Genomic DNA, 17,758 nt, shown 5'->3' with positions numbered 1-17,758 from the left:
TCTCTGAAACCTAAGTCCCGACGCCTGGAAAAGACCCTGCACCCGCAGCCCCCAGGACCTGAAGGACCGGACTTTCACTGCAGAAGTGACCCCCAGGAGTCCCTCTCCCTTGCCCAAGTGGAGGTTTCCCCGAGGAAGCCCCCCCTTGCCTGCCTGCAGCGCTGAAGAGATCCCTTGACCTCTCATTGACTTCCATTGCGAACCCGACGCTTGTTCTAACACTGCACCCGGCCGCCCCCGCGCCGCTGAGGGTGAAATTTCTGTGTGGGCTTGTGTCCCCCCCGGTGCCCTACAAAACCCCCCTGGTCTGCCCTCTGAAGACGCGGGTACTTACCTGCTGGCAGACTGGAACCGGGGCACCCCCTTCTCTCCATTGAAGCCTATGCGTTTTGGGCACCACTTTGAACTCTGCACCTGACCGGCCCTGAGCTGCTGGTGTGGTAACTTTGGGGTTGCTCTGAACCCCAAACGGTGGGCTACCTTGGACCAAGAACTGAACCCTGTAAGTGTCTTACTTACCTGGTAAAACTAACCAAAACTTACCTCCCCCAGGAACTGTGAAAATTGCACTGTGTCCACTTTTAAAATAGCTATTTGTGAATAACTTGAAAAGTATACATGCAATTGAAATGATTCAAAGTTCCTAATGTACTTACCTTTAATACCTTTCAAACAAGATATTACATGTTAAATTTGAACCTTTGGTTCTTAAAATAAACTAAGAAAAGATATTTTTCTATACAAAACCTATTGGCTGGATTTGTCTCTGAGTGTGTGTACCTCATTTATTGTCTATGTGTATGTACAACAAATGCTTAACACTACTCCTTGGATAAGCCTACTGCTCGACCACACTACCACAAAATAAAGCATTAGTATTATCTCTTTTTACCACTATTTTACCTCTAAGGGGAACCCTTGGACTCTGTGCATGCTATTCCTTACTTTGAAATAGCACATACAGAGCCAACTTCCTACACCACCTCTGGGAGCAATCATGCGACAGCCAAAAGGTGATAGGGCCCCAGCCTTCTCCCTGGAGGAGCTGGAGAAGCTGGTGGAGGAGGACTTATCCCTGGATGGACAGCTCTGTGGTGCGCCAGAGGGGCAGGTAGGTGCCTCATGTCCACTTTTTCCCTGTTCCCTGTATTTCAACATATATTCCCTCCTCAAAGGTTAGATTGTGCCTAGGTGTGCCAAACTTTATAGTAAAGGCCATGGAGCTGCCTTCACAGTGGCTTAGGAAGACACAGAGTTGTGCTGTGTCCCATACTTTTTGAAATCTCTGTCAGAATGCCAGGGCATATCCCACAAAATGTCAGTTGACCAACCTAGTTAGTGGAGGGCCTAAGCAGGGTGATGGTATGGTCTCTAGATTGGGAAATGTTTGTAGTCTTGCCCATGTACTCAGTGACTGGTATATGCCCCACTTGAGCATTTTGGGCTAAACAGATTGTCCATTGCAATGTGTACTGACATGTATGTGACTCTGCCATTTTAAATGTGATCTGGGGACATAGTTTTCTCTCTTCTGTTTGTGCACCCATGCAGTTCAATGGCCATTAAAAGAAAGGGATTTGGAGAGCCATCGATAAGAAGGTGCTGACCCTGGAAGTCCACAGCCTGCGGAGCACCCACTGCAGAAAAAGGTGGGAGGACCTGAGACCCTGGGCCCAGAAGATTGCAGAGGCCAAGCTGGGGCTCTCCTTCCAACATGGGTGGGTGCTCGTTGGGCCATGACCCCCCTAATGGCCCGCATTCTGGCAGTGGCCTACCCGGAGCTGGATTGGCATTTGAGGGCATCACAGCAGCCACAAGGGTGTGAGTACAGAGAGAATTCCTGCTTGTCCAATTGCTAGGGAAGAGCCATGTGTCACTCAGTATTTGGGAGTTTGTTTGTATTGATATGTCATGTGTATCTAACTGGTGTACCTTGCCTTCTGACCCTGGGACCTAGTACAAGCCTTGGGGGACTTCAAAAACCACTTACATAGTGAGCCATTGATCACTTCCCCTGAATGTTACATACAAAAGGTAACTGTATATGGATCACTACCCTTTGCCATGTGTCTGGGCATATGTGTATGTAGACATCGGATGCCTAAAAGCAAGTATATGATGGATACTGGTGCCTCATTGCAGTCTGTTCAGTGTTGGTGCCCATCATATATGTGACATGGCTTACCTGGATAATTGTTTGCATATGTAGCAAATCACTTTCCATTTGAAAGTGGGGAGTGTCCATTGACATGAATCATGTCCCCTGACAGTTGCCAACATTCAATGTGCCTACATGTTAGCATGTGTCCTTTTCTCTTTATGAAATGTTCATTATCTGATATTTCATGCATGTTCTAGCCATGTTGATGTTATGATCTCTGTATCCCCTCACATTCATGTGTTAAGAAAACTGTTAGTGGAATGGTACATTTACAATGGTGGTACATTCCATGTTGTGTCACAGACATTGGGTATTGTCTAACAGATACCTTCATGTATCATAGTATGTCATTTGGCATGTAGAAGTGCTGTAGCAATAAGGAATATGACATATGACATGGGGCCCAAGATTGTGGGAACAATATATGTTTATGTATGCCCATGATATGGCATTATCTTGAAGAGTTTACTGCACACGTGTATTGATTGAGAATTGTTTCTTGACTTTTGTCATGTCTCATGGGGTGTCTTGTGCATTGCATTGATGTTGGCATCACGTGTGTTTGGGTTCATGCATTCATCCACAGATAGCTACCATGTTTGGCATGAACAAGATGTGGGTAGTGTTGTTGCTTCTCATTGGACAACAAGTTGGAGCCCTTCTATCTGTGACTGTGAGTTCTGTGTCCCTACAACATTCAAGGGACAGATGTGTATTACTGACACACTAAGATATTGTAATTGTCATGGATGTCAGACATTAGTGGTGGCTATCCTGGGACCTACTGAATATTTGCTGTGTGTATCTTTGAGACTTTCCTCCCTGACATATTGAACCTGATGTCAATAGTATTCCTTTCATCAATACATGTAAGGCCTCTCTGTGTGACACTGAGTATACCTCCTTGACTCTATTGTGACAGGTGTCACTTGAAGATCTGTACATTGTTGACATGTGTCCATTATTACATGGGTATTTCCATTTTAAAAACTCTAGGATATTGCACTTTTGTATCAGAGTCGGCTGGGTGTCATTGACTTCATCACAAATTGTTGGTACATCATGAAAGTGAAAAACGGATGTGTGCACAGACTTGTGTGTTAAAAATGGGTGTGTAGTTCACAATAGGATATTTTTGTTGGCTACAATTTAACTGGAGTCTGCTGCATGTGGCACAACATTAGGGCTGGAGAGGTCACTTAGTTGTAGTATTGTTGTGGTATTTGCCAGACTTCATTCATGCAATTGTAGTGGTCTGACATCCTGATTTTCTTGTGGGTAACTCTGGGAAATACCGATGGCATGCAGGCATATGTTATGGCACATGTATGTGCCACTTAGGTGTGAGTTTTTGCTGAGGCCTACTTGACCTGATGGCATTCTTTGTCATTCAGAGTTGTGGTTGAATTGTTATCAGGAATGTGTTGTGACCCTATTTTTCTTTAATTTTGCAGCATCAACACCGGCAAGCAAAGGAGATGGGTCACAGCCGAATGTGGAAGCATCTAGCCCGGGGACCCCAGGTCAAGATACCACAGACACAGAAGGACCCAGTGGCCTTGAGGGTGAGGGGAGTGTCATGTGGGAGACCGAACATTCTTCATCATCATTGGATTCCTCCTCCAGTGGCCATTCCCAAGTGGTTGCAGACCCATCAGGGACCCCCCATACCATCCTTGTCCGCCACCCCCTGTTCAATAACTGCCTTCCCAGTTGCTCCCCAGCCAGTTGGCCGTGCCCGCTCACCAAAGTATGTGGGTGTCTCCTTTGCCACAGGGACCTCCGCCTCCGCCCCAGCCCCTGTTGGCCCTGCTGCCCTCAGTGAGGAGGCTATTGACCTACTGAAAAGTATCTCTGTAGGTCAGTCCACCATTGTGAATTGCCATCCAGGGATTAGCAGGCAGGTCAACTCTATCAGACCAATGCATTCCTGGAAGGCATTAATGGTGCAATGGCTGCCCTACAAAGATCTTTTCAAACTCTGGTCTCCACACCGACAGCAGCCAGTCACCCTCCACTCTCTGTCCTCCCTCCACCTCCCTCTTGCCAGTCCAAATCCTCCCTTCCCCTACATACAGACACCTACCAACCACGGAATCCTCCAGCACCTCTACCCTCCTAAACCCAAGACACTTAAAAGCCCGCAATCACCAACCCAATAGACACCCACCATACACAAGCATAACTCCCATAAGCACACAACTAAGACATCCACAACTATACTTCAGACAACCACTTCCTCAACCTCCAAATTCTGACCCCCTTCTGAAGACTGTCGTTGTGTGTCCAACAAACATTTTCTTTGTGACCTTGGCCTTACCCCTGTCCTCCCCCCATACCACACCTAAAAGGTCCTCATCCATCTCCAAGCCCATCCCTTCCACCTCCAAGGCATCCCCTGCCCTCCTGCAAAGACCCATACTCCGCCCCCCAAGAACAAGCCCCCCTCCCAAACTGGAGCCCCCTCTCCCAAGCCCAACCCCCAAGGATAATCCCTGAGGTGCCTGCCTGCCCTCTTGATGCCCCTTACTGTGGAGGTTACATGGCAGTCAGGAATTAAGTAGGGGCACAACACTGTACCATGCTTTGGACTTTTATTGGCCTTTGGACATTGTTTTTGAAACTAATTGTTGTTGGCATTAAAGCCAAAGAGTTGATTTTTTGGGTATACCTTTGTCCTGCAATTGCTTTCCTATGTTGATATTGTTCCTAAGTGACTTTGGTTGTGTGCCTCCAGTTGTGTGTTTTTGTGCCTGCTTGCTGCTCCATGTTCTGTTGTCTGCAGTATGTGAATTTGTGTGCAATGCTGTTATCCCCCAAGGAAAGGGTATATGCTATATGTTAGGTCTATGTGCGATTATTCAAGGTTTGTTTCATAGCACTGTGCACTGTTTGGTATGGTATTTCTTTTTGTGTTGTCAATGTGGGCATGTATATGGTGTTGGACTTGTCCCCCTGATATGGCTATATTATACATGTGCTTTGTGTATTCTTGAGTTTTGTTATTGCAGACATGGAGTTGTGCTAGGTTGATTGGCGTTTGGGTGTGCATGTGTACATTTAGGTGTGTGTCCCTTGCAGCTAGTTAATGTACAGGCATGTCCCATGGTGTTTGAGTTGTATGTGCTTTGTTGACCCATTGTGTTGCTGTGCATGACAATTTGTTTTGGTGTTGTTCGTCTCTGAGATCCATGTAGGGCCATTTCCTGTGCACATGTTGTTTGAGGGGCCTGTTCAACCTGACAACGTGTCCCAGTGCAGCCTTCTTCCATTTATGCTCTTGATGCTCCCATCCCAATTGTGCAGGTGTTATTGTTATAGTGTACTTTGTCTATTTTATCTATTTGTCTCTCTGTCTATTGTGTATTCCATTGTGCTTTCATTGTGGTGTGGTGTGCAGGATGTATGTGGCCATTGCAGGGTGATGCTGTATGTATTCCATGCAACATAAATAGATATGTATGTTGTATGTGTAGACAGTGCCTGGCCAATGTTGAATGTGAGTGTGTAATTTGTATTTGTCATGACATTTCCGAAAGGCTCCATGCCAGCTCTGAACGTGTGCAACTGTCTGCAGGTGAGTGTCTCCCTTTATTCTGTCCATTTCCGCCAACTTCTCCCTGGTGGTTGGACCACCATGGTCACATTGGCAGTGTGCAACCTCGTAATGACTCCAGCGAACACACAGGCTTCACTGAACTTTTTGTGCATCTGGGTGATCTTGGTGGGTTGTGTTGATAGTGAGGACGGACCGCTGGCGGTCTTCTGTACTTATGACCACCATACTCATAATACAACAATCCTCTCTGCCAGATCATTGGCAGTCAGACCACCACCGCCAACTTGGTGGTCATGGGAGTGCCAAACTCGTAATGAGGCCCAAGGAATGTATTGATCCCGGTCACTGCTTACTTTTGGACTTTGAAGCAATTTTGAAGACAATGTTCTGAGATGGTAAGATTCAGTGGTGCAAGGCTGCAGGTGGTGTCTGAGGAGGAGGCAGTGTTGACTGGATGAAGGTGAGGTGAAAATTTGCCTATTTGGATGTAGTCCCTTGTTTGGAAGTCCAAAATCTTCAGCGGAACAAACCTGGAAGCTGTAGCCAACAAGAATTCCAGAACACCGAATACCTTTTCATTGAGGGTATGCTCAAAAAGGAGTAGCTGCTTTGCAGAAGTATGAAGCAAGAACTACCTCAAGGTCTGGCTGACCGGCGATGCACCTTGGGCAAATAGACAAGCAGCTTGGCCCTGGTCTTCCCTCAGTTCTCAGAGCAGTTTTTGTAGTAAAAAATGTTTTACGTTTTGGAATATGGCTATCTGGGCACCACCACTTGTTTGTTCAGGACTCACTCAGGCTGGGTCCAGGTGCGGGTGCAAGGTGGTGGGATCCTTTTCTGTTCTTAAGTTATGAACAGAAGACTAGCAAGCTAGCCCTGAGAGTCACTCTGGTAGTACTGGCTTCAGGAGATGAAGCGGGAGTCAAACACCAGGGCAGGCCTTTCAGGGTCCAAGGTACTATTCAGGCAGCAAAACAGTCCTTCTAGATGTAGCAAAAGCAGTCTTGTAGAGTACACAGAAGACTACAGTAACAGGCAATCCTCTGGGAGTCCTTCCATAGGTCCAGAAAGTGAATTGAAGAGTGGATCTGAGAGTAACCTTTTTGTACATCGTGCCTTCTTTGAAAAAAGAGAAGTTTATAGAGAGTCCCTTTAAAGTGCTTGAAGTTTCCAGATTTCCCTGCCCTAACTCCATGCTAAATGCATGAATAAGACAGGGATGGCTATTCCTGTGTATGAAGGCAGAGCACAACCTATTCAGTTGCAAGTGGGGCTGTGCCTAGCTCTGTCACCATATCCACTAGATGATAGCACATCCAGACACACCTACTCCCTCTATTGTGTGGCTGCCTGGGAGGAATAAACAAAGTCTAGCTGCCAACTACACACAGTCATGTGACACAGGAGAGGCTACAGGCAGCAAATAGTTAAGGGCAGGAAAATACCAACTTTCTAAAAGTGGCATTTTCAAAATTGGATCATGAAATCCGACTTTACCATTAAAGATGATTTTTAATTACAATTTCTCAGACACCGACAATGAAATGCAGTACCTGTTCCCAATCATAATTTTTTACTTATTTAATGTAATATAGCAACCCAATGTTATCCTAAGGGAGAGGTGGGTCTCACAGTAATGAAAAATGAATTCAGAAGTCGATCCCTCCCAGGACATGTTAAACATAAAAATACATGTCCAACCTTTTAATTAGGATGCACCGTGTACTATGTTGGTCCATACTTTAGGGGCGACATATAAAACAAGAGAGGAGTTTAAGACTTAGCAAGGAGGTTACATTGCAGCCTGAATGTAGTTTTAAACTTCCAATTGTAGAATTGACAGCTTAAAGCTACATTCAGGCTGCAGTGGCATGCCTCGGACATAATTCAAAGGGGGTACTTAAGTGGGTGGGTCCATAAATGGTGCAGGTGCACTAGTAGCACTTAATATAGAGGTCCTAGGTATATGGTATACCACTCTAGAAGGGACATAGAAGTACATTAAGCATTTCAATTAGGTGTAAGGAACATTTTACATGTTTAAAGGAGAGAGCACAAGGACTTTAGCATTGGTTAACAGTGGTAAAGTGCACAGGGTCCTAAGGTCAACAAAAACAAATTAAGCAAAAGGATTGGTGAAGGCAAAAAGTCTGGGTGTGAGGATGCAGAGTAGGCCAAGTAAAACACAACCCCCATCCAGCCAAAAGCCAGGCAAGACTTATCAATACCTTGATAGGTTTCCCTGCTTAGACGATAGAAAACAAGCAATGGCCCTCTACTACAGAGACCAGTTATATGCCAATCATGGACAATGGCCCTCTACTGCAGAGGCCACTTATCTGCCAAATCTATTTTATTTGGATCTATTTGACTAAATTCTCCAGAGCCACTGAACTGACCCCGGGGAAACCCTTTTACTCACTCTTTTGTGCTGTACCTAACCTTAACTTGCCCACAGATGCATCCCAGTAGGCAGACAGTGCCACCATGGCCCACAAAGTGATGTGGCCCATTCGTCCCCTTCGATCAGACTTTTGTCCCCAACCCTAGAAAATCTCTGCCCATAAGGACAACAACCAACAGAGGCCACTAACAGCTATCAATGTCAAAAGCCAGGCCCTAGCTCATCCGGGGATCTCTGACCTCTGAAGTTTTTCAGAGTTTTGGGCAACTGCGCCAGGTGTTAGGCACCCTTCTTCCACTCTCTTCCCTACCCGTTCAGGGGTGGTAGCCTTAGACTAGGCACTCAGCTCAGGGCCCATACCCTGAGTCTGAGCAGGGGAAAGACAGTGAATCGTTCCTCCCCTGTCCCTCTATCTAGGCATCTGTACCCTCCATTTGTGAGTGGTACTCCCAGATGGCTGGCCCCAATGTCCTTCAAAAGCAGTGACAGGGCCCCCATTCACCTTGACCTGGTGAAAGTGATGGCTCCCACCATTAGGGATCACAGTTCTACCCTCTGATTTTACATCCCAACTAAGGGAGATTAGAGCATGGTCTACCTCCTGCTCTTGGGGACTATTTACCCCTAAGGCCATGTAGGCTAACCCTTTAGAGGTCCCCTGCTTGTGCGCAGTCAATGCAGTGGTATTGGAAATGGGGGGGGGCTCTTGGCCAGAACCTCCTTCTCAGAAGGGGCATGGGAACCCTTTCTTCCACCTTGTTCGGGTACTTGTCTGTATCTCTCATAATCTCCCCAACTCTGCTGAGAGGAACCCAAACCACCCTTTGTTAGACCTGAGAATCTTTGGCACGGCTTCCTCTAATTTTTTGCCTTCAGACCTCCTGTTTTTGCTGACTTCATTTTTGCTAGCCTTAAGATGCTGGGCATTTTGTCACTACTAACCAGTGATAAAGTGGTTGTGCTGTATCCCTAAAATGTGGTAACATTGACTTATCCCCAATTGGCATATTTAATATACTTTTACGTCCCTGGTAGTATGCACTACACATGCCCAGGGCCTGTAAGTTAAATGCTGCTAGAAGGCCGCAGGACTGATTCTGCCACCGACTTAAGTAGCCCTTTAAAGTTGCCTTGCATTTGCCTTTGGACTTAGTAAAAACTTTAAAGAAAATGTTCTGAGCAGGTAAAGTTCAGTGGGGCAGAGGGGCAGGCAGTGGCCGAGGAAGACGGAGTCATATTGAAGATTTCTACATTTAGGCACCTTTAACAAAACAACCAAGGGGCCACGGCAGGAGGTGCACCACTTGGGGACTCAGGACTCACCCAGGAATGATCAAGGTGTAAGGTCAAGATGATGGAAGCCTTTTTTTGTCCCTGAGGTTCTGAACCGGAGTATAACAAACTAGCCATTTTATTCATTCTGATAGTCCTAGTTTCAGGTAATAAAGCAGGGCTCAAGTGGCAAGGCAGGCCTCTCAGGGCCCAAGGCAGGCTCCAGGCAGCTGAGCAGCCCTTCCAGGTGCAGTAAAGCAGTTTTGTGGAGTACAGGGTAGGTCACAGTAACAGACAGTTCTTTGGTCGTCCTTCCACAGGTCCAGAATGTGAACTAAGGAGTCGGTCTTAGGGTCCCCTTTTTATAGATGGTACCTTCTTTGAAGCAAGAGAAACTTCTAAAGAAGTCCATTTGATTGCTAGAAGTTTTCTGACTACCCCGCCTTGGCTCCAAGCTGGCTGCATTAAAAAGGGGGGTAATAATTCCTCTGTGTGAAGCGAGACACAGTCTATTTAGTTGCAAGTGGGGCTTTGCCCAGCTCCACCACCATATCTAGCAATTAATGGTCCATCCAAGCATATCTAATTCCTCTATTGTGCAGCTGTCTGGGAGGAATAAACAAAGTCCAATTGCCAACCTCATCCAGTCCGGTGAACATAGAAAGGCACAAACTAGTTCAAGGCTAGTTTCTAAAAGTTGTATTTCCAAAAGTATAACTTAAAATCTGACTTTATCATTAAAGCTGATTTTTAATTACAATTTCTCAGACACCAAACACAAAATGCCTACCTGTTCCAAATCAATGGTTACCACTTACTAAATTTAATAAGGCAACCCAGTGTTATCATGGGAGAGGTAAGCCTTGCAGCAGTGAAAAACAAATTCAGGAGTTGTTTACTACAAAAACATGCAAAGCATAAGTACATGTTCAACCTTTTAATTACAATAAAATGCCTGTCTTATTGGCTACATAGGGCCAGTTTAGAGGTGGCTTCTATGCAATGAAAGGCGAGTTTAAGAATTGGCAAGGGAATTATACTGCCAAGTCAAAGTGGCAGTTTAAAACTCCATTCAGGCTACAGTGGCAGGCCTGTGACATGTTTTAGCGGTTACTTATACATGTGACACAATAAGTGCTGCAGGTCCAATAGTAGCATTTAATTTACAGTCCCTGGATTTAAGGTATATGGTATACCATTCTACAAGGGATTTATAAATACATTATGGATGCTAATAAGGTATAAGCCAAAGTTGCCATGCTTAAAGGAGAGAGCACAGGCACTTTAACATTGGTTAGCAGTGGTAAAGTGCACCGAGTCCGGAGGCAAACAAAAATTAATTCAACAAAAAATAAGAGGGGTGCTGGCAAAACTTTTGGTTTCATCCTGTGGAAAGGGTGGAGTCTCACAACACCTAATATGTTTCATTGCGGCTATCCAACACAGTATCGAGTTTGGGGTGATTGGTGGTAGGATATAGGGGACTGGCACATCATAAAGCATGGAAGGCCGATCAAATGACTTAAGTGACTCCAGCTCTATCCATAACGCCATGTCCTCTCAATCACAAAAGAGCTGGTAGTTGAGTGAAATCAGCTGGGACAACCAATAATATAGTTGAATGTCATGGATTTCCAATTCACCATCAAAAGAGACTTGGAAACATATAGAAAAGGAAACACCTGCAGCTCCATCTTGAAGCCTATGAGCAGGGACTGTAGGGATTGAAAGAATTGTGGGTGAAGTGAATATGGGTAGTTGTAGATGATGTATAAGATATGTGGCAGTGCAACCAATTTAACAGGTGCTCACCTTCACATAATAGTCAGTGACAGAGATTCCCATCCCTCTCTCTCTTCCTTGGAAATATTAAGTAGAGGAATGATATTTAGATCCCAGTTTACAAGGGAAACCACCAAGCCCAAATATTTGAAGTGGGTCTTGACTGCCATCAATTAGATGCTTTGTACATTATTTGGGACTTTGCCTATGATATATATGGATTTCCCCAAGTCAGATTGAGGTCAGATGTATCGCTGTAGATGTGTAGCATCTGAAATATTCCAGAGAATAAGCAGTTGGGATGCTGTATAGCTGTGCCTAAACTACTATCCAGGCATCCAGCCTGTCCTGCTCTTCTTCAGATGCTCGGGGGTAGGCACTACTCTCTCTGGTTCAATACCTGGAACTAGTGGGCAGTCTCATCTCCTGGGTCTGACACTTTGGAGTCTCTTTCTTCACCACTGTCAGTGCCATGCTAGAGATGCCCATTCAGGATCCTGCAAGCACCTCTGGGATTGTCTCTGCTGTCGTCATGGGGGTCTATCCAACTTCTGTGCAGTTGGTAAGGGTTTTGACTGTTTCCCTTTTCTGTGGCAGACTTTTCTCTCATCTGCCCAATCACTAACTTAATTTGGTGTTTCAACAAAGAAGGATCTGCAATTGAAAGCAACCCATAGCCTGGTTGGGAACATTAAGGCATATATAGTATAAAGTCATAGCCGCCAGCACTGACTGAATATAGCCAGGGAACATCATAACCTTCTGACTGTCATACAGAATCGATCCAGTCATGTGGGCTGCACTTAGGATGGCAACCCTGTCATTTTAGTTGAGGAGTTGAACTATAATAGGATTAATCAAAGTTCTGAGAGGCATTTAGACAGCAAGGCCCTGGTCGTGCTTTCATTAATGAAGCATTAGGTATGATTTTTCTGTCTTCACCAAGGTGCTACTCCATGGATTGTCCCTCAGCCCGTTCAGAGATACCCCCAATCTGGGTGTTATTTTGTGTCTCCCTCTCTTCTTCATCTTCAAATTGCCCCTCTAGGTGCCAAGAGGTCCAATTAGCCGGGATAATGTTGTTTTTATGGTCTGGGCCTGTTCCTGATATATGTCTCCTTTTCTTTCACTCTTTCTGTTGTATTACTGAGGTCCTGTTTCAGCAGGGTCATATCCATTCGAATTCTCTCCATCTTCCCCTGTAGGAGATGGATCTAGTGTTCTTAATGACCTGAAGTATTGTATCTGTGGAGGAAGGTTTCACGGGAGAGGTGGTGGAGAGTCAGAGGTGTGACCTTGGCACCTCCCTTAGTGGCTTTGAAATTTATCTGTGTTGGTCTGGGCCCAGTGATTTGGTTTATCTTTCCCTACTGTAACTATTATTGCATGTGAGTGGCCTGCATTTTGCTTTAAGGCTCTGACTACCCCCACATCACTGCCCCTCGGGATGTGGGATTTAACAGTCTGCTTCTTACATTTCCCCCTTGTTTATTCCTGCCTATCTCCAATTGACCACACACTATAGTATTGTTGTACTGTTGCCGGCATGGTATGACCTCACCTTCATAGTCTGCTGATTTAGCACTTAATGGAGGTTCATCTTGGGCAGAATCAATCACCCCTGCTCAACTGTTGTTGGTGCTGGTAGCACTGCCTGGCAATGTTGAAAGGCATTCTGTACCTATAGAGGCTGTCTCTACAGGTGGCTGGTCTCTCTCCCCAGGTTTGTCAATGTGTGGGGTTGCTTTTTCATCCTATCTGTATGCCCACCATCTACCAGGTACCAAAGCCTATGCAAAGTCTGCCAGGGGCCATACCTCATGCCCCTCCTGCACCAGGGGTCCTGGCCAACTCTTAGGGGGCATCAAAGCAGGTCCCAGTGTCTGTTACAGGACCACCATAGCTCAGCTGGCCTCTCTTCTTTAGGTATATCACTTGTGGGGTTGCCTTCTCACCCTTTCTGCAGCCTCAGCATCCACAGGAACCCCCACCTGCTTCACGTCTATTACGGAGTCATACCTTGCAACCTTCTAAAATGCTGGCCCATGCCAAATCATGAGGGTACAAAGCCAAGAACGTTGACTGTTTAGGGTGTCACCCCTTCAGATTGCCAGCTTATCAATTCACCATTGCGCTTTCACTATTGCCTACCAGGAGGCCTTAGGTGTGCCTGCACACTTCTGCTCTTTTGTCTGTCTGCAGCCTCTTTCGCACAGTCTTGTCAGGCAGGATCTCCCATCACTGCCTTAGCGCACAATTAGGCAGTGAAGCCAATATCACATTGAATGGCTGCCATCTTGAGAGTGTCTGAGCCCTCTGTCTCGGTTCGCATTGCTGCCAAATCGTGCCTCCCAATATTTCCTTTAGCCCCCTACCACAAAATCTTTTTTTCCAGTAGTTGTGCAAATGTTATTGAGGGGTGCTAGGTCAAGTTCTTACCCCAGGATGGTGTTGGGTAATTGGGAAGAGTGTAATTATGTGTCCGCCATCTTAGCTGCCATGCCCCTGAAACCAGTGTCCTGCATTCTTTCATTAATTTTTCTAATAAGTTTTTCATGGTGAACTCATTCCAGTCGCTCTGTTTCTGTGATTGCGTGCTCGTAAACACTGGCTTTTTCTATGCCTACTATAGAGGGTTATAGGGAAATGGTGTACATCTCTCTTTCATTTTTAGATGGAAGGCCAATTTTTGAGATTCCGGGCCAAAATATAATTTAGCCACCGATGAACCCCCTAAAAACTGTTCTTTTTTTTGTTTTGGGTCCCTTTTTGATATTTGGTAAAAACTAGAGATGATATACTTAGGTGGCTGTTGTACATTGCCATGCAGTAGCACAAGTTTAATCTATGGCTCCGGAGGATAACTCAACAAGGACTACAGAAATTGTTGCCACAGAAAGTAGAGGGGATCAGGTTATAAGGCAGCAGTTAATTACCTACAGCATTTATTCCGCAGCTGTAAGCACTGTCTACAATGTGTGCTCTATTTTCTATTTGTTTTCCCATTCTCAGTGCTCTCTAAAAATCACCAGATTGATTAATTTCTTATGGGTGAAAACTGTAGGGTGTCATTGCACTTTACATAACATGCACAATATACAGAGACAATGAACCATGCAAGTGTAAATCCTTGTATAGGAAATGTTACATCCGACAATAAGGATTACAAGGTGTATGAATCACATGTCATCCATACTAGTAGGCAGTATATTTTAAGCATGTTTGAGCTGCAGAAGCACACACTTTGGATTTAAAACATACCACAGTGGTTGGGGTTGGCTTTACTAATACGTTTTCTACAAAAACGAACCATTTTTAGCACCATTGCACTAATGAAAAACTATGGAAAAATTTAATGTTCTAACCTATTGCATGCAGTTTGAATGCAGCTCTTTGATGATTGTTCATGGATCACTGCGCTGTTTTAGAATTGTAACTAATGAATGGCAAGTGACAAAAGAATCTCTGTAACAAAATCGGGAACTTACTGAGCTATCCACATAAAATATAGACACAACTCAGATCTCTCCCCAGCAGGCACATTAGTAATCAGAGTTATCTTGACATTTTTATGGTTGACCGAAAACTGCTGGACACCCAAGGAACTCTGCAGCAGGTGCTTTTAAACCCATACGTTATTGCTTAGCAGAGTGTCCACCCAACCTTCTTCCTCTTCTCCCCGAGCTGAGTGGCAGGTGTTTTGCACCTATTGAACGGCCCTAAATGGGCCCTGTCTGCCAGGGCATGATTTTTGATTTGCTGCTGTTTTTTTACATCACTGAGAAAGTTAATTGGCTTCAAATTACCCAGGCGTACAAAACACGTATCTTTCTTGTATACGAGAGAAGAGATTTTTATTTTCAATTTTCTCCTTGTATTTATAACATGCTTAACCAATAAAATGAATACTCTAATTGAATGTAAGTGTTTCCCTTTTATCCTACCCCATACTATTTAATTTCTTCTGGGCTAAACTCAAAAAAACACACAACAAAGGCTTGATTTGGAAGTCTGCTGCAAGAGTGATCCCACATCTGTGAAATATCCTTATTACACAAGACTGTTCAATCATGGCCTTTATTTTGTTGTTCAAATATGCTCGCAGATGGGCCCACGGCGAGAACTTCCGCGGCCACCATAAAAACAACTGCAAGAACTTAGTCAACAGAAGTTCAGTACTGAAGGTTTTCCTGGTACTCGAAGAATCCTCAATGTGCTGAACAGTTATTGTTTTTGAAAGCCGTATTGTTAATTAGAATCCCGACCCAGAAGTATTAAAATAGATATGAACAGACAGCACACACCCCATCCTAGGCGTGATGTGTAAGATAAAATAGGACCTCATCCCTTAAAATGGATGGTCTTATTATATCTGTGTAGAAGTCATTAAAATGACTGTACAGGAGCAACCCTGATTCAAGAGAGGCCCACCTCGACTTTTTTCCTATTAAGAAGTAGTGTACTCAGTTCCAAAGGTTTTTTCCCCCAAATGTACTTTTCCCGAAGCATTGTAAGCTTTGCACATTTAGTTATGGTTGCCATTAAAAAAATGATTGAAACATTCCTGCAAAAGTCATTCTTGCGGAACAAAATTCCCATCGAAGACTCTCTGTTAGTGAGTGAATTATCTGCAAAAAGTCCTTCTATTTTGTATGAAGTTTAGGTCTGGCTGTGTGGTTTTTGAAATTTTTGAAAGTTGCAAAGCCTTTGCAACCTGCAAAGTTTGTATACTTCTCAATATTTAAGAGTTAAATTGAAATGTGGTCCGCACATAGTACTGAGTCAAAGTGTGCACTTAAAAATAATGTCTTCATTTGAAATATGTCACCGTGTTCTAACATCTCTGATTGAAATTCTGCGGTACACAAGCATTGTGTTTAGACTGTATTTACCCCTTAGCAAATGAAAAAACAAACGGATTTACAAGTAAAGACTGTCTTCACATTAGCCATGTGAGATAAATGTGAATGGTTCGTTCGTATTTGTATTTCATTTTATCAGCTCTTTTGAACCAGCGCCATGGAGCCAGCAATGGTAAAACAATTACATAGTTGTTTATTGGAGAATTCTGTATTGATCTCAATATCTCCAATCAAATTATATAAGGACACTGTACACACATTATGAAAAGCAAAATATCCATATTTGGCTTTCATTCGTTTTTTAAGTCCGGCCCGGAGAGAGATGTAGCTGTCTCACTAGGCTTATTTTTTCCAACTAAAGTCATAATAAAATATACAGACATATACATTAAGAGAGGCATTTACAGTCAGGCTTCATCTACTGGTCTTTTCAAATGTCATTCACATTTAAGTGATATATATATACCATTTTAAACAACACAATAAGGGGTAAAATGATGCCCTCATATATTACAATAAGTGAAGAATCATGAACAAAATCAATGATACAGGTATACATGTAAAAGCATTTCGTTAGATAAAGACATGATGAGTTCAATACTTCACAAGTAGTGAGGAGTTCAGTTGTACCAAATAGCACATAGATGTGCAATAATTATAACAATCGTTTAGTTACCACTGGTAAGATGCACATAAGTGCCAAACTGCTCTTGTAAATTATGATGCTCATATCAGTCATCCTTTATTGTACTTGAATGTTTTTTATGATTGTGCATGTAATAATGTTTGCAGCAAGAAGGAAAGATTGTATCAAAATGTCAGTCTCTAAGGCTACTTAGTAAAAGTGACCATCCTCAGAACTATATGCTCTCAGGCAAAATGTCTCACCCCCATTTCATCACATCAGTGTGTTTTTTACAAGGCCAGAGAGGCATGCTTCAAGTGTAAACAAATTTACTTTTTTGGTGATTTTGTTTTTACCGATTTCTATGAGCTAAGGCAGCTGTTCTCCTGAAGTCTTTGTTCAAGTCTGTCTTCTAGACCTCCCATACTTACATTGTTTTCTCTCATCCATCTGGGATCTGTTGGACCTACATTTGACCATTCTTGCAAGTTTATTATCTATGTTGTTGTCATTTGTATAGGCTCTTTGACTAACATAACCACTGTATTTTTGGGCATCATTGTATTGCTCGCCACTGGATTTACTCATTTGGTATTCACTTTTGTGTTTGCACTCATAAATACACACGTGTTACACTCTGCAGTGTGAATTCATGGATGATGTTATGTTGTGTCAAATATGTTTTTAGGTGTACCTTTGTTTTACCCCATACCTTAGTAATGCCAAGGGCAGCAACATTTTGGCTGTAGGATGTGGTCCCGTTTCCTGTGCCCCAAATGCCAGCAAGGACGCATCCAATTCCCTCCATCCCTATCCCTCGGTTTAAGGCATGGGTCGGCGGAGGAGGCGCTCCTGAGAGTCTGGCACAAGCGTAGTAATCACCAATAGATTCTACTGTTGAAGCAAGGACTCCTGAAATCATGCCAAGAACAGAGGACAAGCTCACAGTAGGAACCCCCCACTGTCCTGTTTAAACAGAAAACACAAAAACAGAACACTAATTAACGCAATGCAACATAAACCATTATTTACATTTTATAATAAAAAACTGTTAAAACTCTGTTTCATCACAAAGTCACAGTGATCTACCTAG

The 17,758-nt window shown here is 43.9% G+C and overlaps 1 protein-coding gene across 1 annotated transcript in view; it reads right to left on the bottom strand.

Moving 5' to 3' along the window:
• Nucleotides 1-17,758, bottom strand: part of LOC138287203 (solute carrier family 23 member 1-like) — a 665,436-nt gene that overhangs the window by 70,134 nt on the left and 577,544 nt on the right. Inside the window, exon 8 of the mRNA XM_069227562.1 lies at nucleotides 17,378-17,631. Within this exon, the coding sequence (XP_069083663.1) occupies nucleotides 17,378-17,631 (254 nt within the window). The remainder of the gene's footprint in view (nucleotides 1-17,377; nucleotides 17,632-17,758) is intronic.

This window comes from Pleurodeles waltl, chromosome 4_1 (assembly GCF_031143425.1).
Source record: "Pleurodeles waltl isolate 20211129_DDA chromosome 4_1, aPleWal1.hap1.20221129, whole genome shotgun sequence".
Lineage (NCBI taxonomy): Eukaryota > Metazoa > Chordata > Amphibia > Caudata > Salamandridae > Pleurodeles > Pleurodeles waltl.
Note: the sequence above shows the minus strand (reverse complement) of the source record. Positions and strands in the feature narration are given on the sequence as shown.